Raw genomic sequence first — 24,821 nt, 5'->3', positions numbered from 1 at the left:
CTGCATGGAGTGACGAGGGCTGCGTGTGTTCCCGTGGCAGGTGGAGATGCTAGAACGGAAGTATGGGGGCCGTCTGATCACCAGACATGCTGCGCGCACCATCCAGACCGCCTTCCGCCAGTATCAGATGAACAAGAACTTCGAGCGCCTGCGCAGTTCTATGTCTGAGAATCGCATGTCAAGGCGCATCGTCCTGTCCAATATGAGAATGCAGTTTTCCTTTGAAGGACCTGAGAAAGTCCACAGCTCCTACTTCGAAGGGAAGCAAGTTTCTGTTACAAATGATGGGTCAAAGCTGGGCTCCCTGGTGCCGTCAGAGTGCGATGAGCTCGGGGAGACAGCTACGATGAAGTCCCCGGCAGCATCCACTGATTTCACTGATGCTATAACAGAACTGGAGGATGCTTTTTCCAGGCAGGTGAAATCCCTGGCGGAATCCATCGATGATGCGCTGAACTGCCGCAGTCTGCACTCGGATGAGATCCAGAGTGCGGAGCAAGTCCGGAGCCGGGAAATGGAGAGGGAGAGCTGTGCTCCGAGCAAACCAGCGATCCACAATGTGGATCACAGGAAGCTGGACGAGATGACAGCGTCCTACAGCGATGTCACGTTGTACATCGATGAGGAGGAGTTGTCCCCACCCCTGCCTCTCTCCCAGTCCGTGGACAGACCATCCAGCACGGAGTCGGACTTGAGGCTCCGCTCTGTGAACTCTTCCCAAGAGTACTGGTCCATGACCCACAAAGATGATAAGATAGACACTGATACGAGCTGCAGGAGTACCCCATCACTGGAATGTCAGGAGCAGAGGATGAGGATGGATCACCTCCCTCTGCTCACTATCGAGCCGCCCAGTGACAGCTCCGTGGACTTGAGTGATCGCTCGGAGAGGGGCTCCTTAAAGAGACAGAATGCGTATGACCGAGGCATCACCAGCCAGCAAGGCAGCCCTAAACATATCCCTCACAGCATTCCTGCCAAGATCATCACCCGGGAGGAGCCAGAGGCCAGGCACAGGGCTAGGCCCATAGACAGTCACTTGGCCATCAATGGCACAGCAAACAGGCAAAGCAAATCAGAATCTGATTACTCTGATGGGGACAACGACAGCATCAACAGCACTTCCAACTCCAATGATACAATAAATTGCAGCTCAGAATCCTCTTCTAGAGACAGCCTAAGGGAGCAAACCTTGAGCAAACAAACCTACCACAAAGAGACTCGAAACAGCTGGGATTCCCCTGCCTTCAGTAACGATGTTATCAGGAAACGCCATTATAGGATTGGGCTGAATCTTTTTAACAAGTAAGTACAGCAGTTCCTGCCTTCCTCTCTGTGTCACTGAGAATGAACCAGGAATGTTTTTCTTGTATCAGGTAAGGTAAGACTGCTGGTACTGACCTTTCAGTGAGTAAACAAGGTGCTTGTGGTGACTGCTCATGTTCACGTTTAAGTTGATGTCTTCATAGTTGAACAGCTTCAGGAGAAAAGAAAAAATATAATTATGTGTATGGAAATGGTGGCAAATTATTGAAGATTAATCCAATTCCTTTCTTGGGGAGAAATATGGTGGCTTGATCCTGATCCATTTGTTGGTGTTATAACAAATTCAGATTTCTTCCTCCCCTGACCATGGAGGTGGTGTAAAACTCGTCATATCATACGCTGTGTGCTGTTTCTAATTCCCATAAGTTTCCTGTTTAACACTGGCAGGGCCTGGAATTTGTTCAGTAGATTTCATTAAAACTTTGATGCTAAAAACCAATGCACTGAATTTTTTTTATACTAAATGAATGTTTATTATTTATCATAAAACTATCACAAAATTTGTATTTCTGCCTATGACTGATAGTTTTCCCTGTGGCGTGAGTGATTTCAGGCCTCCTTTTCAGGTAGCAGTGCTTTGATGTGTTTGGATTGATAGGTTGGTGATTCTCATGTATTTGTTGTAATATCGCAGACAATTAAAGCTTTTTGGTGCCATCACATGAGCTGTGCATTACAGCACGAAGTTTGGGTGTAAACACTTCCAGGTTTAGCTTTTAATCTTTGTGAAAATGCCTTTATAGATGGTTCAAACCAACTGGAATTATGCAAGTTGTAGTATCTCTGCTTGTGAAGTTGAATGAGTAGGAAAATATATCAATTAGCCCTTTTTTAGAAGATGTGAAAATAACATCCTTGGCAGGGCGGGTGGGGAGGAAGGCGTTGGTGCTGTTGGCTGACATTTAAGACTCGGTGTTTGCTTGGGTTTTGCACAGAATTAAGCCTCGAGCAGTCAATGTTCAGTGAGCCTCAGGCTTGATAAGAGTCGTTTGAGTCAGCTGCAGAAGGGTGTAGGGAAAAAGTGAATGGAAAAAGTGTTCAGGCAGCACGCAGGGATGAATGAGAGCATTGGAAGCTGTCAGGTGCTGCTAGTGACACATCAGTAGGAGGCTGAAAGTGAAAAATAAACATCAGGAACAGACAAGAATAGAGACAGTTGTTTGAAAGAGATCTAAGTGACCTTGCTGCATGGACTTGCACAGAGATAAACCCTTTTTATATATTGTTGTGAGGTGATGTGCAGTTCCTCAGCAGTGAGTGCTGCAGGACAGGAGTGTGCAGAACTCCAGGCAGCACCTCTGTATGGCATCTTTGGCTGTGTGTGATTTTCTTTTCCCCACTGCATTTTATCTCCAGTATTGAAAGGGAACTGAAGATTGTCTTTACTTTCTGCCGAGTCAGTGTGCTTCTATCGATTCCTCAGACAGTCCCCAAATATCCCACACATCCCACATATCTTGGGTTTTGATTGTGGCCCTTCAAGTCCGCAGACTGTGACATTTTCATTGATGTGCAGTGTCAGGTATCGAACCATCGTAGAGTGTGATGATGCATAAGTCTGTAAATTCTTTTGAAAAGGGAGCTGGAAAACCTTCAAAGCTTTATTCTTTTAAAAGCTCTGGAGTCTCTAGAGAGTGGATCAGGTGGGATTGCAAATTGCATCTTGAGGTGAGCGGTCAGTGCAGTGGTCAGGTCAGTGCAGCAGAGTCGCTTCACTGTCTTTTCACCACATTATCTTCATAACACATTTATGACCATAAAATGAGGGAGCAGTGGGAGTGTTGGCAGCAGCTCCTAGGAGGATGTGTGCTCCACCCAGGAGGAAGCACTGAAAGCAGTGGCTTTGAACTTACCTAGCACAAGAAGGCAAGTTTTTTTCCAAATGTCTGCATCTACCAGAGGAAATTTTAGGGATGTCTTTTCCAAGGAGTTCAGGTTAATTTCACCGTGTCTTTGAAATCTTCCTTGCAAATTAAGATCCCAACCCTTAATTAACAAATGTCCTTTCTTTGTGGTACGTGAAGTTTGGCTGAAATGCAAAGAATTAAGAACCTTAAAGAAGTGCATGAATTGTAGCAAATACTTCTGCTTTGTTCAGTAGAAGTACTGCAAGGATGAAGTTTTTAAAAGCATGGAAAGTCACTATCATCACGGTTGAAATTTCAGTTTTTAACTTTTCTGGCTTTCCTATTTTAATAACAATTTTCAGAAGCCAAAGTGCTGTTTTCTTATCAGAGGCTCTTTGTTAGGATAGACAGTTATGGGTGGGGTAAAAGTTGAGCACAGCTGGTGGTCTAGTTCACTTAATCACTAATAGATGCAAAACAGCAGTAGCACAAAGATCCCTGGAGAATGGAGAACACAGGACACTGGAGAAAAAGTTATAGGTAATTGAAAATCACTTTCCTAGGAATTCTAGTGGAAGGTTTGGAACAGATGATCTTTAGGGTCCCTCCCAGCCCAAAGCATTCTGTGATTCCATGATTGTCACTTGATCACGGAATTTTTTTCAAACTGTAACTCGGCCTTCAGTTTGGAACCTCAGTGTTGATTAAAGAAGTGTAGTTTTCAAAGATGATTTGTAGAAGGCACTAAGCTAGAAGGTAAAGTATCCCCCAAATGGAATGGTTTCTGCCGAGGAAACTGCAAGCTTCTCTCCATTGCCCTGGCTCTGAATGGCAGCAGTGATTCCCCCTGGCAGTGGGCTGGCAGTGTGTGCTGTTCCCATTCATTCCTTCCCAAAGGAAGGGTTGCAGGTGCGTGCCCAGAGTGCAGCAGCTCCCAGGGAGCCTTGGTCAGGCCAGCTGTGTTGAATTAGGCATTTTCTTCAGTGGAGTTGGAAAGGGATGTGGACTGGGAGAATTGCGCTAGAAACCATTCCCCTCTCCCAGGCAGAAGGAAAACACTACCTAGAAAGGTTTATTTTGCAGGCTGCAAATCCTGCCAATGCAAATCCAGCCTTTGAGACTGGTTTGCTTATAAACAAGGCTTCAAGAGGCCTTTTGACTGCTGCTTTAAAAAGAAAAACAAGGAGAAAAAAATGAAAAAGGGCTGTGATTTCATTCTCGTGTTTGTTTTGACTGCAGGCTGGAAATACCAGGTTTACCAGTTATTGCACCCCATTCTGGTAGGATTTTCAGGTTCCATCCTGCTACTGATGCACTGATGGTTCTAAGAGATTAACTAGGACTGAGTTTAACCTCAGCAGTGTGAGGAGACGTGTCCTGCCCCTCAGCAGTGCAGGGCTGGCATTCTGTGCACGTGGAGGGACAAGTGGATTGCCACAGAGCCTTGTGCCACCAGGAGGGTGACAACAGCTCTGGGTCCCTGCCAAGCATTTGTGGCTGCCAGGTGTGTTTGTTGATAACACTGCCTGGGGTTACAGTGTCCCCTGCCCGCGGTGACACACCCGGCAGGGCCATGGCAGGGACAGGGCACTGCCTGCTCAGCGCTCCTGGGCACAGGGCACAAACACCTTCTGTGCTAACAAAGCAGTGTCAGCAAAATGGGGACAACATCAGAGTGGTTTGAGAACTTGTTGCAGTTGTGCCCGGTATTATAAAAGATGGGAGATAAAGGCTGGCACTGCTCAGACTCAGTTTTTAATCTAGCAGAGCCTGCAGTCATGTTTAGTAGCTCCTTTGGGATATCAGCTGTTGGAAGGCACTGTAAATTGTTCTCCCATCTGGCAGGGTTCCTGTGGCATTGTGTTTCTTGCCATGGGAGCCAGTCTTGCTGGTGCTGATTCCTGACACTGCTGGTGAGGAGAGGCTGCAAAGTGCAGCTCATGGGCTGTTTCACTGCTCTGAGCTTGATGCCAGGGCATGGTTTAGGATTTATATCCTAATCCTACATGTACATCTTGGGGGTACATGAATGTGACACCACTTTACAGTGCTAGAACAGAGGCTGGGCCAGCAATAATTTTACAATAAATTTTCCCAGATGCCTTTCACCCCCCACCTCCCTTCTTTTGTCCTCTTTTCCTCTCTGGAAGGGGCAGATGGAGAACTGTTCCCCACGTGTCCTCAGTGCATTACAACGCTCTGTGCTGAAGAGTTTGCTGTAGCTTCTTTTATAACGGGCCATTATCAAGGTCCCTGCTATTCCAAAGTTCTCCCAAAGGATTTATTGACAGAGATAAAAAGGTTTGAGTATCTGTTTGCAATATGCAATGGTGTATCATGTTAAGCCCTGAAAGCCCTGCTGGCTTCCTTTATTGCACGATGGGGATGATTTTATTCCAAATTTAAAACCCACTGTTGATATGAATTGGATACTAATTTCAGGAGCAGACTTTTCCTAACGTTTCTAGATTCTCTGGAATGTTAATTTAAGAAGTTTTTTATTTTACTAAGCATGTATAAGAGGAATTTGCTGAGTGCTGGTGGGATTATACCAAAGACAATATTACAAATCACAGTTTCCAGGTAAATTCTTGTTGGAAATCCGAGGCACACAATAATACTATTTGTGAGAAGGCACATTTTTCATTTTCCATGAAAGCAGCTTTAACTGTTCAACAGAGGTATAAGGTTTCCATCATTTACATGTAGGTAGAGACTGAAGGTAATTTGGATCCCTATGAACTGTTACACTCAGAAAGTGCTGCAAGCTTGGTCTCTATTTGAAATCCTTAAAAGTTGCCAAATGTTACTTATTTTGTTTTTTAAAAATAGTTTGGCATGTAGTCATTAATTTAACTTTTGTAATAAATTCACTAATCTGGTGTTCTCAATTTATACCCATCATACTCATAATGAATTTCAGTTAAGATGCTGAACATACTTTCTGTATTGCTTAGAGTCAGTCTCATGACATCCATTCAGCATTCTCATATCTGGTCTCAAAACATGTGCTTTTGGACTGTCCTCCTTTCAATTTGAATTTGAAAGCTTATTGGAAACATTTCTAATGATTTTAAACTTTGTAAATGCAGATTGAGTGGGAGGGAGAAGGTGTAAATCAAACTGAGTTCGTTCTCTTTACCTTTGAACTAATTCTTTAATTTTGCCAGCTGATCCCTGATAGCTTCAATGATTTTTTTGAATGGTTTGATAGAGAGAGGAGGGGGGAGAGAAGAGGCTTGGCCAGCATTTCACAACAGAGCCATTTGCTGTCCTCGTGTATGTGCTGAGGGGGACTTCACGGTTGTTGCAACATCTGGACTGCAGATTATTCAGGCACAGACGGTTCCAACAAAAATTAAAATCAAAGCACTCCATGTAACTTGTCCTTTAACATACCGAGGAGTTAGTAAGAGCAGAAGAATGTTCTTAGCATGACTCTCATTATTTCTAAAAACATTTAGCCCTAAGTGAGAACACCCAAAGAAAAAAAAGCTTTGTGTGTTTTGCTTTGTTCTGTGCGTGTTTTATCTTTTCTCCCGGAGGAGCCATTTTTCCTCCTTTTTTTTTTCCAAAACAAGTGCTTTGATTAGCATAAATTATATCCTGCCCGTAGAAACCAGCTGAAATGTATAACCAATAGTAAATTGAAGCGCCGGGTTCAAATATGGGCACGGGGATTCCTTTTATTGCCATTAAAAGGCGACATAAACTTTCCCAAATGTTGGAAGCAAACGAGGCTGTGGCGAGGCTTTGCTGGAAGCAGCAATAGCCGAGTGTGAGTGTCCCTGGATCCCTGCAAGAGCCATTACCTCATCGCTGCCTCCAGCTCCGCTTAAACATTCCGGGCACACTCCTGCTCCGTGCCAGGAATGGAGCTGGGCTCTGGCAGTGCCTGCTGTGCCTCCTGGTGGGAAAGGATCCCGTGAATGGAGGAATTGCACCGCCTGAGGGGCTCCCAGACAGCGGCTGGTGGGGCTCTGGGTGCCAGGATTTAAATTCCTTCTCCTGTCCGAAAATCTCCAGCGGTCAGATTGTAAGGGTGACAAATGTGACCAGCTGCCTTTGCAGGAATCCAGGGGACACTTGGAATAGAGACTTGGGAAGGCTGTGTAGGAAAGAGTTAAGGAAAAGAGAAGGGTCCATCAGCTCCTTTTTCTTGTGTAACAATTCCCATCTACCCACTGGATTGGGGTTTTGTGGGTCACAAATGGCAAATCAGGAGATCTTTAAACTGAAGGTGTCCCTTTGACACAGAAAGTGTCCCTTTCAAAAGGAATGTGACTGTCAAGAGTTTCCCGTTTGCACTCAGCAGAGTTGCAGAACTTGAAGCTGAAGTGCTTCTGTTTGGTGTAACTGCGGTGAGGGTGTGGAAAGAGGATTTAGGGCAGGGACACAAGAAGACAAAGACAGGGACGGTTCCTTGATTTAAAGGACACAGTCATCTTAAAGTGTCATTCCTGACAACAGTTGTGTAAACATGAGGGCAATACTCAGCCCTGGCACAGAGCTCTGAGAGAGGCAGCCAGTTTTCCATATGTTTTGCCCCAAAGCGGAGAGTGTTTTGCTCTGCTGGCAGCCACAAACTCCTTTCCCTGCTCTGTGAGAAGTGCAGAGATGCAGTGGGGTCAGAGGAGGTGAGAACAACCTCACAGAGTGTTTTGGTCCGTTAATTTAACTAAAATATTTCCTTTTTATTGCCTTCTTTCTTGTGAGGAAGGAAGGAATGGGGGGGGGAGGAAAAAAAGCAGGCTGCCCACTGCCAAGGGAGGGAATAATGAGGAGGTAGGAAATGCTCTGGCAGGATGACTCAGGGCTGTTTTCACTAGCAAGGACATGTCCAGCCACTGCATTGCAAGTGTTTGGGGTGTGCCTCGTGTGCCTCCTCTCTGTGCTGACTGCTCTGTTCCTCAAGGATGATGCTTCTCACACAGGAAAATCCTTCTTCAGAAATAGCCTTAAACTCTATTTCCCCTCCTTCATTAGAATAAGCCAGACTTTCTGCTCGGGGCCTTCAGGTGCCTTTTATACACTTTTTACCCTTTTATACACTTTTGACCTTTTTATAATCAGCTTCAATTCAGGCAATACTTTTCAGACCAGCCTAAACATTCAGTAGCAGTAGTCAATGTTTAATGTATTTTGTAATTTCCTAGCACCTTGTTAGGAAATGATGCCATAAGAAACTGGTTGGTCAGGCAGAAAGTAGTGGTAGAACCACGTGGGTCAGTTACCCAATTTTATGAAAATACACATCTACAGAGTTTCCTCTCTTTATTTTGCTCCCCCACCAAACAGAACTGGGCACTGAGATCACTTCCTGGTGAATTCTTTCCTTAGTGGCATGAGCAGAAATTAACTTTTTTTGTGAACAGAGGTTACTCCAGGTAATTTGATGTGGTTGCAAGTGTGTCCTGATCTTCCCATCTGTGGTGGGAAGTCTTGAATGAACCTTAGAGAATTAATATCATAATGTGGGAGAAATCATCCCCACTGCAGGCAAACTGCAATGCTCCTGCCCACATCATGGGAATATCTCCCTGTTTCCATGAGATGCAGAGAAGCTGGGAGAAATGTGCTGTTCCTTGGCTTATTTTCCCAACCCAGGGATTTTTTCTCATAATTACCAGAAGATGCAATTTACACCCAGTTTTTCTTTCTGTTCATTAAACAGTTGTGCAATTGAGAAAAGCACAGCTCAGGCTTCCCACTCAGTTTCTCTCATTTTCCAGCTCTCAATCCCCATTTGCCTTGCTGTGGAGTGAACTCTGACAAGTTGTTTGGACACTAGTTTTGGTAGTATTTCAGGGATACTGGTTTTTTCCTTCTTAGCCAGAAGGTTTAAAATAGACATAGGGATTCTCTTGGCTTCACTGCAGCAGCAGTGGGCTCTTCAGCAAAAGCAAAGGAGGAGATACAACCACAGAAACAAACCTGAGCTGTGTGCCAGACTAAGGAGAATGTTCAACTAGCTTGTTATTGCCAGCTTGGTTATTTAAAAATATTTAACTTCTTAAATGACTCTAAGAAAAGTCTTAGATTCTTGCTTTTTAAAAAGCCATCCCTGTTTTTTAACGTTGAAGTAATGCTTATTTTTGTGAGAACTGTAAATATTTTCAAAATGAGATCACTGGTATCAAAGGAGATTTTTTTTTTCACAGAGGGCTGGCATCATGGTTGCATTAAACTCTCCACCCCTAACATGAAAAGATTTCTTTGGCAGCTGCATGTTTGTGAAGTGTTCCTGGTGCAGTGTGTTTCTAACAGCCTCTAAGAAATGTTTGTACTTCTGGTTTGCTTGTTTCTAGATTCTCTCGTTTCCCTGTAGCAGAGGCAGGGAACCAAAAAGCATAGGTGTGCCTTCAGAAATTCTCGAGTTCCAGAAGTTTCACCAAGCTTCTCACTGTCAGTCAGGCTGGCTTTGCCCCCTTGCCTCAGTCAACTGTCAGAGCAGTGTGTTTGTGGTTATCTACACTGGGAACAAATCCCTGGTTTAATTCAGATGATACTGCTGGCATTGCTGGGTATTGGAAATCTCCCGTGCTCGTTTGTTAATTAATGCTCTCATTTTACAGCTCTCTTATTGCCTGAGCTCTAAAAGGAAATACAAAGATTTAACATGGTTTGGGGTGTTTGTAAGCTTTACATGTTTGGCAAGTCAGGGATGGGCAAGGCTTTCTGTGCCTCTGTGCTGTGGTTTTGTGGCGGGTTTCTTTTCGAGGTGGTGCTTGTTATTCAGTCTCTCCTCTTGGCCACTGTGGACACCGGCACTTTATCCACACTGTGACTTGGATACTACAAATGATGGTGCAGCTCTGGGGAGACCTTGACTGGATTCAAAAAATAATAATAAAAACCAAGCCAAACCAAGCCAAGTCGAACCACCAAACCACTCCTGTCCCGTCCCCGTCCCCCCCACCCCCCAAAAAAAAATCCCACCCAACCCCAAAAAACAAAACACAAAACAAAAAACCCCAAACACCAAAAATAACCCAAATAATAAATAAAAACCCACACACAAACCAGCAAAACACCTTTTTTTCCTAGTGCAGTTTGTCAGGAAGTCCCAAAGCAGCAATAGGAACGGGAGAAGAGACTGCTGCCAGTGCTGGCTCTGCCACTGGGGCGCTCGCCCAGCTGAGCACTGGGGTTTGCTGGGTTTCTCTTGCACCAGGACTGGCTGCACCAGTGAGCCCAGGAGATAACAGGCCATGCTAAGCCTGTGCTGATCCCTCTTACCCTCCAGAATCCAACTAAAAGCTTTTCCTCTACCAAATTCACTTTTCAGAATCACTGCAGTGTGTTTGCAAACACAGTATTTCCTAAAAGTTTCATAATAACAGTTTGGATGTGTTTGGGAAATCAGTCAGCTTTTACCCTTCCCCTGTTCAAAGGAGGAGCTGTCTCTGATTGGCTTTCCTGCCTTCCCAAACTCTGGCAGGTCTTGAGCACTTCTGGATATGGCCAGTACTCTCTAAAAAATGAGCTTATTAAAATATACTGGCTTGATCTGTGATTTTGAAGTTTTCATTAATCCCTCCATCATTTTTTTCCCTTAGAAGTCACTTTAAACGACCCTAAATGTCTTGTTATTAACCACTTTCTGGCAAGATGCTTAGTCCTTTAATCAACCTCTGAGAATCTTATGTAAATAATTTTGCACATCTTTTGGTGTTGATTTTTTCTTCTTTCAGTAGATACTTGTGATTCTTTTTGCTTTGGTTGTTTTGTTTTAGGTTGTTTTGTTGGGTTTTTTGAGACAGAAGACATTTTTAAGCTTTATTTTGGAAGCAACCTTGTAAATACCAAAAGTTCTCTGAATAAGTACCTCATCAGCTATGCAAGGTGCTAACGTTAGAGGGTTTATTTTGATATTAGTTAACGTATTCAAATCTGAAAATAACTGCTCTGCTTCTGCTGCTTCCTCCATTGCTATTTATAGCCTTCTCATCTTGCCTGTTATTGGTTTGTGTAATTAACAAGCCATCAGTGGGAATTTTCCTAATCACAAAAGACTCTTAGTTGTAAGTACAAAATGGTCTGTGCCCAACTCTGAGCAGACAGAAAGGAGGATAACGTATCCAGGTGTCCTGTCCCACATTAATCCATGACCCTTGCATGTCCCACTCCCTTCTGCATCCCGTCAGACACTTAGAAAACGTTTGGCTTTAGTGAAAAGGAATGTTTGTTCTGTTTGAAACAGCTGCGTTTGCCAGCAGAGAATCCCTGGCTGCTGGTGTTCTTCCAACCTGCCCTCCTCAAAGCCTGGCAGACACCTGGTGTAAAAAAACACCTTGGGAAGGAGCAAATGAGTTTCTGGTGGATTGCTGGAGGTCAGCACCACAACCTCCACGTCCTCTTGGTGCATTTAGGGAGCAATTCCTTCAGACTTGGTGGTATTTGAAATTTCTGATGTTGGGGGTGACTTACATTTCCATTACCCTGTTTAGTTCTTCAATTTCTCTGGCTTTAAACAGAGGGAAAGTGCTGCTTATGTTAAAGGCAGAAAGGGAGGGCTCCCTTGTGTACATTTTTCTCTGAACCTATTGTTAGCTTCACTTTTGAAGTAAAATTTCCTTGGAAATACAGCACTTCAGAACACTCTGTAAGAGTCATTTTCTGGTAACTACTTTTCCTGGTGAATAAGATAATGTCCCACCTGGTGGGAGGTGGGAAGGAGCTTAAACCCAATAAACCCCTGAGCCTCCCTCGCTTACCAGGTGATTGATCAAACAGGGAAAGAGCAGCCTTCATTCTTACAAATGGGGGGTTCAGGTGTTATTTTCATATTATTGCTGCCAGGCTACAACTTTTGTAACAAACTGACTGCTTTGCAATAATCCTACACTGCCTTCAAATAATCCTAGCCTGCAAAACTCCCTGATATTTCACTCTAGTGCGAGGGGAGTATTGATGGGAAAAGAGTTCTTGGCTTCCAATGTTTTGCTAAATGGATTTTTAACTCTGTTTTGGACATTCTCCTCACCTGGCTTGAAGGGTATTTGAATCAAGTGACTTAATATTACCAAACCAGAGGCAAAGCTTCTTATGTGAAAAAGCAGATCCTGACTTATGCAAAGTTATACAACCACAGAGAGGCTGATGAAAAATAAGTTATTTCATCTTTGTGATGATTTTAAATGTTCAGGCTTATGGAGGTGGCAGGAATTCAAGTTGTTTTTTAGTACAGTAAGTAGTGGTCCAGCATTTTCTATATGTCAGGTAAAGGTGATCTTTGCATTAAGCTGTGATTTTTTTGAGTGTTGTTTTCTGCTGTGACAGTCACTGGAGAGGAGCTCTCCTGGGTTTGTATCACTCTGAATTTACTGGACAAACCTAGCTCACCAACAAGGGGGATGGAGAAGACTATTCCTGTTTTTGTTGGATACTGTGAATTTATATTTAGAAAGATTAAGGATTCTGAAATACAGTTTAAAAGCATATGAACATAGCAATTACATTACTTACAAAAAAGGGTACTTCTTAGTATGCAGGAGATTAATTTTAGAAGATGACCATGTGTGTAATCTTATTTCAGATGAAAAGAGCCACAAAGCCTGATGCAAGAAATTGAGATTTGAGAACTCCCTTTTGATTAAATTATATATATTTCTCTGATCTGTCTAATTCTTAATAGGGTATTAAGTATATAATAATGGAATGTAAAAGAGTAGGAGAACTGAATGATGATGCATTTAGCAATGTTATTTGCAATTAAAACCCTGGGGAAGGGTTATGGTTGTGTGATCAACCTTGTATAAAAATAGTAGGGTCACCTTGTCCTCTCAGATTGATTTTGCTTGCCTTAAAGGAAATATCTTTTAGGTCATGCAGCAAGCTGCAAATCACCCACTCTTACAGGTGGACATTATATCATAATTCCTTACAAAGCAAAGCTGGTGATGGAATTACTGGTTCTGTAAAGATTCCCCTTTAATATTTTTAAAAGGAATTACAGTTTTCTGCTGTGTTGCACTGCTGGATGATGCAGTGCACAGTGTGTGTTGTAAGGGGGGATTTTGCAGCACTTGAAAATAGAAGCAGCATTTGTCTTTATAAGCAATATCTTTTATTGCGAGCTCTGTCCCAACCCTCCTCCCCAGCACACACTTCTTAATGAGTTAAAATGAGTGGCTTTGGTTTGCTTTGTTTTGAGATGTGAAGGTGGTTACAGCTAAACCTGGAGCTGTATAAAGAGATGTAAAATACTGCAGAAACTCGGACGGTGCTTGGCTGGGGGAGGGAAACTGGGGGCAGTGGGTGTGTTAAAGGACAAGGAGCTAAAAATCTCAATTAGATGGGAGCTGCACCATTTTTAATTGCTTCTTTTTGCTTGACTGACTGTAGCTTTCCCCCTTACGTTTTGCACTCTCAGCTTGCAAGTGACACCACTTCAGATGTTTTTATTCATTAAGTTTAACTTTTGACAGCAGAGTGGGGGGGAGATCAGGGGAGCTCTTTGTTTCTTGTTTTTCAGCAGCAGCTTTTCAGTGCAGTTTCTGGAAGGTGCCTCTCTCCCAGCAACAGGAGCTTTTAGTAGCTGGTGTTGGGCTTTGTTTCGTTGGCAAGGGAGGCTGTTTGCATCCAGAGCTTCTCCTTGGGAGGGTTCTGGAGCAGGGGAATGTGTAATAACAGCCAAAGATGTGTCTCAAAGCTGTCAGCTCTTAGCAGTGAGCAATGTATGCAACTACATTTATCCTGAAACGACATGGGCCCGTACTGCTGGGACATTGGTTAAAAATGATTGATTACATTGACCATAATTGGCAGAACTGTTGTGGAATTTTAATCAGATGTGGTCAGGTGGAATGGAAGGAAATTCATACTTTTGCATTGTCATTTCTCCTCAGAAAACCTGAAAAAGGAGTCCAGTACCTCATTGAGCGAGGGTTTGTGCCGGACACTCCTGTTGGGGTTGCCCACTTCCTGCTGCAGAGGAAAGGGCTCAGCAGGCAGATGATCGGAGAATTCCTGGGAAATCGGCAAAAGCAGTTCAACAGGGATGTGTTAGAGTGAGTATTGTGTGGGGAAGAGGCGAGAGGGCTTTCATACTCAGACTAAATGCTTCATCAAGCTCCAGGTATTAATGATCTCTGGGTCTTGCTCTGGAGGAGGAGGAGACCACACTCCAGAGGTTGTGAAAAGATGCACATGAGCAAATACTTATTTCTTTGCTTTCTGGTTGAGTTACTGGTTTTGTTCTCGATGCAGCAAAACACTTACAAGGATTTACATTGCCTGTGGTCATGTACATTTACTGTAAATTCATGTTTTAATTTCATTGGCCTGAGACTATGTTATTTCAAAGGGTTTTTTCTTTCCTCAGACTCTCTGATAATTTACTGAATGAAACAAAATAATACTGTATGCAACATAAGGCTTAACCAGTAACAGAACCTGAAAATAATTATTACAGCCAAATGGCTCCAGTGTTGGATAAATAAGGATTTCTGTGTGTGCAGGCACATGCTGACAAGGTCTATACAAACTCTGATTTTCCAAAAGATAAGATAAGCAGAAATTGTTTTAAAACCCAAAGAAATCCAAAGCACAAAATTTCACTTCTAGCAGCTTGGTCATAAATATCTAAACCTTATGTACAGAGTAGACCAAAAGAGAAATTGCTTCATTTTAAGAAGGTGTTAATTTAAAACACTTCTTCTTTGGGACTTTTTTTTGGTACTGTCTGGCATACTGGCCTGTAAACATTAATACATCTTAGTCCAGTTTTTTTCAATATATTGTATAAAATTTTAGTTAGCTGTTTAACAAAACTGCTGAGAATGAAAGCAAAAACCATTACTTTTTTTCCCATTAAGAAAGCCTAGGAAAAAATCTCACCAGCAGTTTTTAAAATAACTGTTTTATTTAATGATACCATGAAAGCTGTAGTGAAATCTGCTTTGGGCTAGAGGTGCAGCCTTTCCTGAGGACTGAGCACCCAGCAGAGAGCAGTGGCAGCACCTCTGCTGCAAGGCTGCAGCCAGGCTGGCACTGCAGAGCCCTGGAACCCGGCTGGGTGCAGTCCCTGCTCAGCCTGAGTCGCTGGCAGCACTCACAGTGAGCATCTGGCTTTGCAGTCTTCACTCAGACCAGGGCAAGGCTTCCCAAAGAATGGGGATTTTTACTTTTTTTTTTGAAGAAAACAGCACAGATTCAGGATGAGATGAATTATGATCTCAGATGGTCTTTAAGGTCCCTTCCAACCCAAACCACTCTGTGATTCCGTGATGCATTTTGTGATCCTGACAAATAATTTGCCCTCCCCATCTCAAACAGACAGAAGCAGAGTTGTGTCTCTGCTAAAGCAGGTGCTGTATCTGTGATGAGTTGAATTGGTCAGAACAAGGTCACAATCACCTACCTACAACCCCCTAGCAATCCTTTGATTGAAATTAACTTGTCCTTAACTAAGGTGTTCCAGCTACACTTTGGGGTGAGGAGCACCCTGCGGGCAGTGCAGTTCTCTTGTAGTGCCTGCCTATGGGAACAAGGTATTTTTCTTTAAAAAACAACAGTAGGATAGTATTTCATCTTAAATATCACATTTATACATTTATAGATTGGAGGGAGATTTTACCAAACTGATAAAAACCCTAGAAAGATTTTTTCAACAACAGAAGATCCTTTTTGTGTTACAAAATTTATTTTCAAATTACTTGCTTTGATTTGTGATCAGGTTTCCTAGGTCCTGCAAATTGGGGTGTTTTAACTGCTTGAAATCTTTTCACTGGAGCTTAGAAAATATTCATGCACACAGCCTAAATTTGGGACCAAGAGCTGCATTCTGGGCCAGCTGTAGCTGCTGCCTGGTGATGGTTAACACCGCCCATGGTGGTAAACCTGCTGTCTCCATAGCTCATATAAATGTTGTTTAATTCCCCTCCCCACCCTGTTGTTGGCCAGCATGTTCCTAGGGGTCCTTAATTGTGCTAATTACTTCATTTTGACTCCAGCTTGTCTGCACATGTGCTTTGCACCTTGGAATGAGAAAAGGACTTCTGGAAGTGTAACAGAACTTGCAATAATGGGAAGCCTGTGAGCATTATTGCAGAACTGATAATAAAGTTTATGTGAGGATTGGAAAGGGTGTGAGAAAAGCCAGGCTCTTTGTTTCATTGTGCTTTTGCATAAAAGGAAAAATACTAAAAGCAAGAGGAATAAATTACTTGCTGTTAATCTACATTAGCTACAGTGTTACTGGAAGAAAAATATGAGCTACTGCAATTTGTCCTTGTATATCTATACATTTAAGAAAAAGCTCTTAAAAGTAGTGGTGGATAGTGCTTTCTGTGGTTTCTGCATTACAGTGCTGTTACTTGCAGTGATTCATGTCTGGTTATTTCAAAAACTAAAAGCTAAGCTTAAGGGAAATTTATAAGCCTCTGATTTTAAAGCAGTCTTTAAACAAAGTATTAGAATGACATAGTTCGTGCTGCTGATTATATTAAAATGGTTCCCTTTTGTTTTTTGTCAGCACTGTATTTTCAGAGCAAGAAAGTAATTATTTCTCCATAAATATTAACTGAAAGTCATGGCAAATGACGGGGAGATGAGAATTACAGTAATAATAAGGGAGTATCCAAACAAACAAGGTTATTTATTTTCTCTGCATTTAAGAACGTTCCTAGACACAGAGCCATTTGGTACAGATTATTGTGCCTGCTGCAGGCTGTCTGAGATATGGTATTTTGAGCAGTATGAACTATTTATTATTGTTGGAGGCATTGTGATAGTTGATTGGCCTGGAAGCACAGAACCAATAATTATTCATGGCAGTGGTACATCACTTACAGTGGTCAGCCATTTGTCATTCCAGCAGCTCTTCTGTTCAAAAAACACAAGGCTCTGCTTACATGTGCACATTCTCATTGATCTGTTATTTTCAACCTTCCTCACAGCTTACCTGCAATTACTGCAATTGCTGCTGAAAGTTTGAAAAACAATTCCATGAATCTTTGTCAGATGGAAAATCAAAAGGTTTTCTCTGTTTCAAAATCTTACCTTTGGTACTGAGTTGTTAGAAATGGAGAGACACGATGTGAATCTGTTTTTGTCCTAGCTGTGTGGTGGATGAGATGGACTTCTCCACAATGGAGCTGGATGAAGCACTCAGGAAATTTCAGGCCCATATCCGTGTCCAAGGAGAAGCCCAGAAAGTGGAGAGGCTCATTGAAGCTTTTAGGTATGATGTGAAATAAATCCCTCAGTCATCAGAAACCTGCTGCTTTACAGTCAGACTGCAGAACTGGGGAACTTGGGCATAGCCAAGTTACTTTCCTGATTACTTTCAGTGTCCTCACGGGCTACAAACACTTTCAAGTATGTCTTGTTTGGGGGGGTTGCTAAGTATGGAATAGGAGGTTTCATTTGCTGGTGGTGTTGATGTGTGGTATTTGTGTTAATGTAAAGAGTTTTCTCAAAAGTTCTTTCTGGCATCAGTTGAAAAGATACTCAAGGATTTTTGAACAGCTCTAACAATGTATGTGGATTTAGTACTTTATATGAGTGGAACTATAAGACCATGCACTTTTTAGGGTATGTATACTCCTAACTTTTCATTAAACACTTCAACAACAGTGGAAGAAAGAGGAGTAACTTACCAGTACTGACACAGCTGTGTGCAGGGCAGGATAAGATGGAAATCACCACATGGCAGTAAGCCAGAATCAATGCTCTATTCTTACCTGGTGTCGGGGTATTGTCACTGAAAAATATGGGATACAGAAGTTATTGTAGTAAGTGAAGTTACAGTGGAAGTAGAAACAAACTCCTTGCACGCTCAGGGATTGCCTTATGAAAACATGAGGATGGAAAGGTAAATATGTGTCTGGAAAGGGACTAGTAGCTTGCTGGGGCTGTGGAGCACAGCAGTTGGGTTATTTGGTGAATTTGAGCAGTGCCTCCCAGCCCTGACAGCCTCCCCTGGTGTTCCCAGCCAGCGTTACTGCATCTGCAACCCGGGCGTGGTGCGGCAGTTCCGCAACCCCGACACCATCTTCATCCTGGCCTTCGCCATCATCCTGCTCAACACCGACATGTACAGCCCCAACGTCAAACCCGAGCGCAAGATGAAGCTGGAGGACTTCATCAAGAACCTCAGGGGTAAGAAACCCTAAGGACAAAGCTCCTAAAAGCTTTTCCCTCTTAACTGTCCTTGGAGGGACACTCTGTGTCTTCTGGGAGCAACTTCATGCTGCTTGCACCTGACTGCCATTTGGACAGACTTGAGTGATTTCTGTAACAGCAAAACCAGAAATAATTTGGTCATATTTTGTCATTTTTATCTTGTCTTTCTTGAGTGGGTGAGTGTGTTGTCAGGACCTTTCATTTTAGGACCGGTAAAACCAAAATACTTGTGGTGTTCTGGAGTTTCAGATCTTGGAAATGAAACTCCTGTTTGGTGATTTTATTCCCTGAGATTGGTATAAGGCAGCAATGAACGACCTGTGCTTAGCAGATGTTTCAGCTTAGCAAAGTTTAAGTCAGTGCTGAGATTTTATTGTAAAATCCACAAATACTCCAAAAGGCCTGATATGCATCTCTTGGCATAATGCTGCAGTTACATTTGTGGAGTTAGACACAGAACATTCTCTCTGAGCTCCAGCGTGCATGCCAGCAGTCCTTGTTACTGCAGGCATTTTGTAACAGGCTACCCTGCTGCAGCTCTAAATCTCTGCATCACAAAGGGTGGGCTGTGGGAGGCTTGGCCATGTGGGACAGAGCAGACGTGGTTTTGATTGCTTCTGTCTGCAAACCAACTGTATTTTATCACTGTGTTTTTTATGGGAGCAGTTGTTCCACTGGGTGACAAAATATTCTACCTTTGCTTCTGAATGGGAGATAAGAGTTTATTGCTTTAAAAACTTGTTTAGAAAAGAGACATGCATCTCCCTGTCCCCAGAAAATCCAACTTTCAGTCACTTACTGAAATTGGACTCCTTCCACCGCTATTAAAAATTCAGGATCAAGCGTTCAAGACAGGGTGGCATTTGTTAGATAGAATGCCATGCCAATGATAATCACTCAGTGCTAAACAATAATATTGGATCTGGGCTATTTTCTTGATTTGTTTTTCCAGGGTAAATTAGTTCTTTTTGAAATCTTGTAGGAAATATTGGTTAAATTAATTTTACTGGGTTTTCATAAGGTTCTCACATAGGAAATTATTTCATGAACAGCATTGAGTCATATTGAGACAGAGGCAAAATGAAATGGTTCTTCTGCTTCCTCCCAGTGGTGTATTCCTACGACAATGCCATATGGAGGTTTTATTGTCTAAAAAGGAATTTAACTCACTGTAGCTTTAATACCAAACAGAGGAAATGTGAAAGAAACAAAAATAATATAGGAAATCAGCCTTTTTATGTCCTAGTTTTAGACTGGACTTTTAAAACAAAACAACCCCAAACCTGTGTGATTTCCATGAGTGTCTTGGTGTATGGGCAGCGACCTTCTGGACCAAAATCAGTGCTTAAATCACGTTCACACCACTTCTTCTGCCTGGGTGAGGCGGCACAGGGACACACAGGAGGTGCTGGCTGGCATCTGGGAAAAACCAGCACAAACATCTGCAGCCAGGCAACACTGGGAGTGCAGGAAAACAGCGATTGCCCAGGGTTTTATCCTCGAGTGGTGTTTGTCAGAGCCCTGCTAACAGAAGCTTGGCCCTGCAGGGGTGGACGACGGCGAGGACATCCCGCGGGAGATGCTGATCGGGATCTACGAGCGCATCCGCAAGCGGGAGCTGAAGACCAACGAGGACCACGTGTCCCAGGTGCAGAAGGTGGAGAAGCTCATCGTGGGCAAGAAACCGGTGAGTCCCCTCTGCTCGGCCCTGGGCCACTGGCAGGACAGAGCAACTGAGCTGTGCTGCTCACCAGTACAGACTGGTCTGTAAACGGCAAAGGGCAGAAACCGTCCAAATAATTCCCTGCAAGGTTGACTTAAATTCTGGAGTATCCATGCAGATGAATTTTGTTGTTGCAGTCATGGGTGATGATGTTAGGAGTCTTAAAATTCTTTATGTGAAGCTTTACAATTCTGAAATTACACTGAAATAAGTGCATTTTAGGCAGTTCTCTTGTTGATTTCTAAAGAATGAAAGTGCTTTGTTAATGTGATGTTATAGAGAACCATATTTCAAAACTTGTGCTGTCAGTTAGGGCTCCGTAATTTACAAGAGTAACAGAGAACTTCTGTTCACATCAGCATCTTTGTCACCTCCACAGCTGCCTTCATGACCTGGGATTTGTCAGGGGTCATTTTATCTCAGGACATATCTGGAAATCAGATCCCAGGGATTCTGGTGCTGGGTTTGAGCATGCAAACATAGGATTGTTGTGGGACAAGTCCTCAAATATTTTGCTGTATAAATAAATCTTCAAAGCATCTTTGGAAAAGGAGAGAGAAAAGAAAGACCACAGCATTTTACTGTCAATTCAGGAGCACAGAGGTTTTAAGACCAGTATTTTCCATGCTAACCATGGTATCTAATGTGGAGAGGGACCAGTGGATGCCCAGCCTTCCTGAATTCAAACCTTCGTCTCAGGTGTCACAAAGGCAGCCCAGAACAAAACCAAAAACCCCAAGACCTGCATGGTTTTGAAGCCATGTATCTGGTTTTTACCATCTCCAGAGAACTTTACTGCAGCAGGGTCTGATGGGCTGGGGGATTTGTTCTTCAGGAAAAGAAAAATCCCAAGATGCTCCCTATAACTGTTAAAGAGCTTTGAATTGTAATCTCTTCTCAGACAAGCCCCAGTCAGCGATGGGGGAAGGGAATGAGGGACCACCAAAAATCTGATTTAGGTCTGTTTCCAGTAAAGAACGTGCTGAGGAGATCTCTTTGAAGAAGAAGAGGAAAGAAAGCAAAATTTTAATAAAAGCTCGTAACTGTTTTTGAGAAGAAGGGAAATAAATACTCTGAAGTCAATATTCAGGCACTTAGGCTTTCATATGAAACTTTGTTTCTGTAATTGGGGATTCAGGTTTATATATAGGCTTCTGTGGGAGATGGTTTATTCCCATGGTTCTTTTTTTATTCAGACATGTGCCAATTCAAATCCTAAAACTAATCCTGACCTTGTAAATTAAATGGGATTAAGAAAACAATGCCCTTGGTGGAGTCCTAGCTTGAAGGATTCTTCTGGTGGGAGACTTTTTAACTGTGTGCAAGAAAATTTAGGAAACAGGCAACAGTCTTTATTGATAGCTACATTTGTTTTTACTTTATAGGCATTTAGTCATAGTCAGAGCGTGCCGTATTTACTTGCTATGATACAGTTCTGTGTTTCTCTGAAGTTTAATCAACTTGTATGTGTCTTTCTACTGTAGATTGGATCTCTGCACCATGGACTTGGTTGTGTAGGTATTTCTCTCCTAATCCTTGAAAATTTATAGTCGTTGTAACTGGCAGCATTTTCCTAAACTGGCAGTAAGGTGTTCTGCTACATTTTAGAATTTTACATTACTGCTGTTCTTTCAGGCAAAATTTTCTAAGTGTTATAGTAAAAACTCTCCAAAGTATAAAGATTTTCTTAAAAATGTATTCCCCAGAGGCTGCTTAATTTATTGCCAAGGGTCTTCTAGACCTTTTAGTACGCTTTTTATTTATTTTATATAATATTATCACTGTAGAAATTAGCCAGTAAGGAATAAACAAATCATTAAATCACAGTTGCACCTCACCTTTCCACATGAGCTGTGGTGTGTTTATTCTTTCTGGTCCACTGGAGAATTGAATGATACTCTGGAAAGATACTGCCAGTTAATTTTAAAGTTCTGAACAGTAGATGAACATTGAAAATATTGATGCCAGATTTAAATTACAGGCATGGTCAGTAATAAAGCTAAACTGTTCTTATAATGCGCCAGTTTATGGATTTTTTTTGTGTTGTTAATCAGATCTCACCATCTGCATTTGAAAGAAATTAAGTCTCACTCAGCAGCTTCAGAGATGCCTTCAGCAGACATTTCAAATAAAAACATGGAAACTCAGTCTTGTTTTTCTTGCTGGCTTGAGAAAACAAGACATATTGAAAATGCACTTACTTTGTCCTGATGTCACCATCTCGCTGGTATTAGGGAATGAACAAATTGAATTAACTCAGTGGCTGACAAAAAGTAACATATAGCATCTCACAAAATCTAAAGTTGCTTTACATCCTTCTAATGATAATAAAAATACTCGTGGAAGAAACCATCCCTTGCCTTGAGCTTCCACTCAGGTTAATCTCAAGTTCTTCCATGTTTTTATCATTTCACAAAATAAAACTCTAGCCCCAGTAGAGCTTCCACTGGCATCCCTGTACAGGGCAGCAGGCTGTTAAGAGAGCATTTTAGAGAAGAACTTTGATGAAGTTTGAATGTAGTGCAAGTTTGTCACACAAACTCCTTATGTTCCTGTTGTTGGTTCTTTGGTTGAAAGGTCTAATGGGCTTAGAGGTAAAAATATTTGAAGTATTAAAAAAGATTCTGTGTATGAAAAATGCTCTTTGTTGGCTAGAAGTTGTTATATGAACCATGAGTTTTTGTATTATTGCAGGTGCTCTCCCTCCCCCACCGGAGGCTTGTTTGCTACTGTAGGCTGTTTGAAGTTCCAGATCCAAATAAACCTCAGAAGCTTGGATTGCACCAACGAGAAATATTTTTATTTAATGATCTTCTCGTGGTATGTATTTCCAGGCAGAGAGAGTGAGGTATTCAGAAATCCTATCTCCATGAAATCACTGGCAATCAAGTACATGAGCATTCCTAAAAATAAGTATCTGTTGTATCTGTTTCCCTGTACTCCAGCAATCCTGGGATGATTAAGAGATTTATATCTTAATTTTTTAAACTCTCTATAATTTGCTTTTAAACTGAAGCCTTTTCTTGATGGCTACACTCTTTGTAAGAAAGTATTTGATGCAGTAGCTTTTACTATAAAGAAAAAAACCTCACCTCCAGTTCACCCCTTGCCCTAATGGATAAACAGAGACATTATTTATTCCATGAATAATGAATTCAAGGTACCTGTGGAAAACCAAAATTACATCCTACGTTGTATTCCCCAGATGTTCTATAAACCAGATCTGTTTGTGCATTGAAATAGGAATAGGATCTGTTGAAACAGATTTTACAGGTGACTTTACTTTCCAGTGTGCACTTATCCTCACAGACGTTAACTTGACCCAGTCTTTTGAAAAGCAGACATACAGAACTAAGGGACAGCTTGGAATTATGTGGTTGATTTACTCTTAAAAATAGGAAAATTTGTTGCACTCCATTTGGAATGTACTTGGCTGTTACCTGAGAACTGAGACCTACACTAAATATTTCATATTTTGTTATGAAAAAGGCACACCTCACACACACAATGTATTGTGTGTAGTTTTTTACATACCTGCAGACCCTTTAATCCTTTTGCTTCTGAGTGTAACCTGGGAGTTCTAAATGGGAGCCTGAGTGGAAACTGGTGGAACATTGTCACCTCTGGTTACAGGTTTTCTGCTATTTTTTATTACTTCAGATATCAGTAGTTTTATCAAACTGTTTGGGGAATAATATAGACAAAATTTGGCAGTGTGGTAGCACCTAAATCTGGCGGGGCTTAAGGATAATTTAAATATATTTTCATTTTTTGCTAGCACAGAAAGGATGCACCGTTATTTTTGGCTTTGGAATTTCAAGAAGTAGAGTTCTGGAGAAGAGAGAACATGAAGGCTTTGTGTCTGGATAAAATATTAACCCTTCTGCTTTAGAGAGGTGATGCTGCAGAGCTCTGGTTTCTTCAGTAGCAGGAAATTAAATACAGCAGTTGCATTTAAAAAAAAAAATGTAAAAAATGACAAGTGCATATTTCCTGACAGATTTATAGCTTTCTTTTAAATAAAATTTTTTCTCTTATGCTAATTCTTCAGAACAATAATTTTCCACAGGCACATTTGGTAGAAGGAATATTTCACTTTGTTTATTTGATACCTTTCAGGTGACCAAGATTTTTCAGAAGAAGAAGAATTCTGTTACATACAGTTTTCGACAGTCCTTTTCCCTCTATGGAATGCAAGTTCTTCTCTTTGAGAACCAGTGTAAGTATTTCCTCTCTTTTTAGAGCACCACTTTGTTCATAAGTAAAACAAAAATGCTGTAAGTGAAAGGGATGGACAGGGCTTGATTCAGAGTTTAGGAATAAAATTGCTCTGGTTTTAACTTAGTTCTAAAGTTTAAAAGAAGATGTGTCAGCATATAAAACAGCAAGGCTGCTGTTAGAGTTTTTTGGTTGTAGTCAGAACCCAAATCTCCCCAAATGTGTTTGTGATTACTTGTAAAGAATAAAATGATTGTCAAGAAACAAACGCATCTGTGGCTGAGTCAGTGGTACAGCTAGCTGGAACTGAATGGTAATAAATAATGACTCTTATAATGATATGTGTAATTCAAAACACAATTTATTTTCTTGATTTATGGCTTAACTTTGCCTAGGTAAGGTATGCTGCCTCAAATTTAAATACAAAGCATAAACTTTGATTTTCCGACACCTTTTGTTTATGTCTCTTGCAATCTGCATCAGTCCAATGTTCTTTTTATCTTTAATGCTTCTTAGACAAAAACCCAAATAATTTGCTAAAATCCTGCTGCTGAACCCAAAGACAGCATCAGTAGTGA

The 24,821-nt window shown here is 41.8% G+C and overlaps 1 protein-coding gene across 17 annotated transcripts in view; it reads left to right on the top strand.

Moving 5' to 3' along the window:
* Nucleotides 1-24,821, top strand: part of IQSEC1 (IQ motif and Sec7 domain ArfGEF 1) — a 282,079-nt gene that overhangs the window by 240,852 nt on the left and 16,406 nt on the right. For all 17 annotated transcript variants that reach the window (XM_032120908.1, XM_032120906.1, XM_032120914.1 and 14 more), the window contains 8 exons: nt 41-1,305; nt 14,024-14,185; nt 17,236-17,358; nt 18,112-18,278; nt 19,850-19,989; nt 21,510-21,539; nt 22,720-22,845; nt 24,145-24,244. In XM_032120908.1, coding sequence (XP_031976799.1) covers nt 41-1,305; nt 14,024-14,185; nt 17,236-17,358; nt 18,112-18,278; nt 19,850-19,989; nt 21,510-21,539; nt 22,720-22,845; nt 24,145-24,244 — 2,113 coding nt within the window. The remainder of the gene's footprint in view (nt 1-40; nt 1,306-14,023; nt 14,186-17,235; nt 17,359-18,111; nt 18,279-19,849; nt 19,990-21,509; nt 21,540-22,719; nt 22,846-24,144; nt 24,245-24,821) is intronic.

The sequence above is a fragment of the Corvus moneduloides genome, chromosome 11 (assembly GCF_009650955.1).
Source record: "Corvus moneduloides isolate bCorMon1 chromosome 11, bCorMon1.pri, whole genome shotgun sequence".
In the NCBI taxonomy this organism is placed as follows: domain Eukaryota; kingdom Metazoa; phylum Chordata; class Aves; order Passeriformes; family Corvidae; genus Corvus; species Corvus moneduloides.
This window is presented reverse-complemented; position numbering and strand designations above follow the sequence as displayed.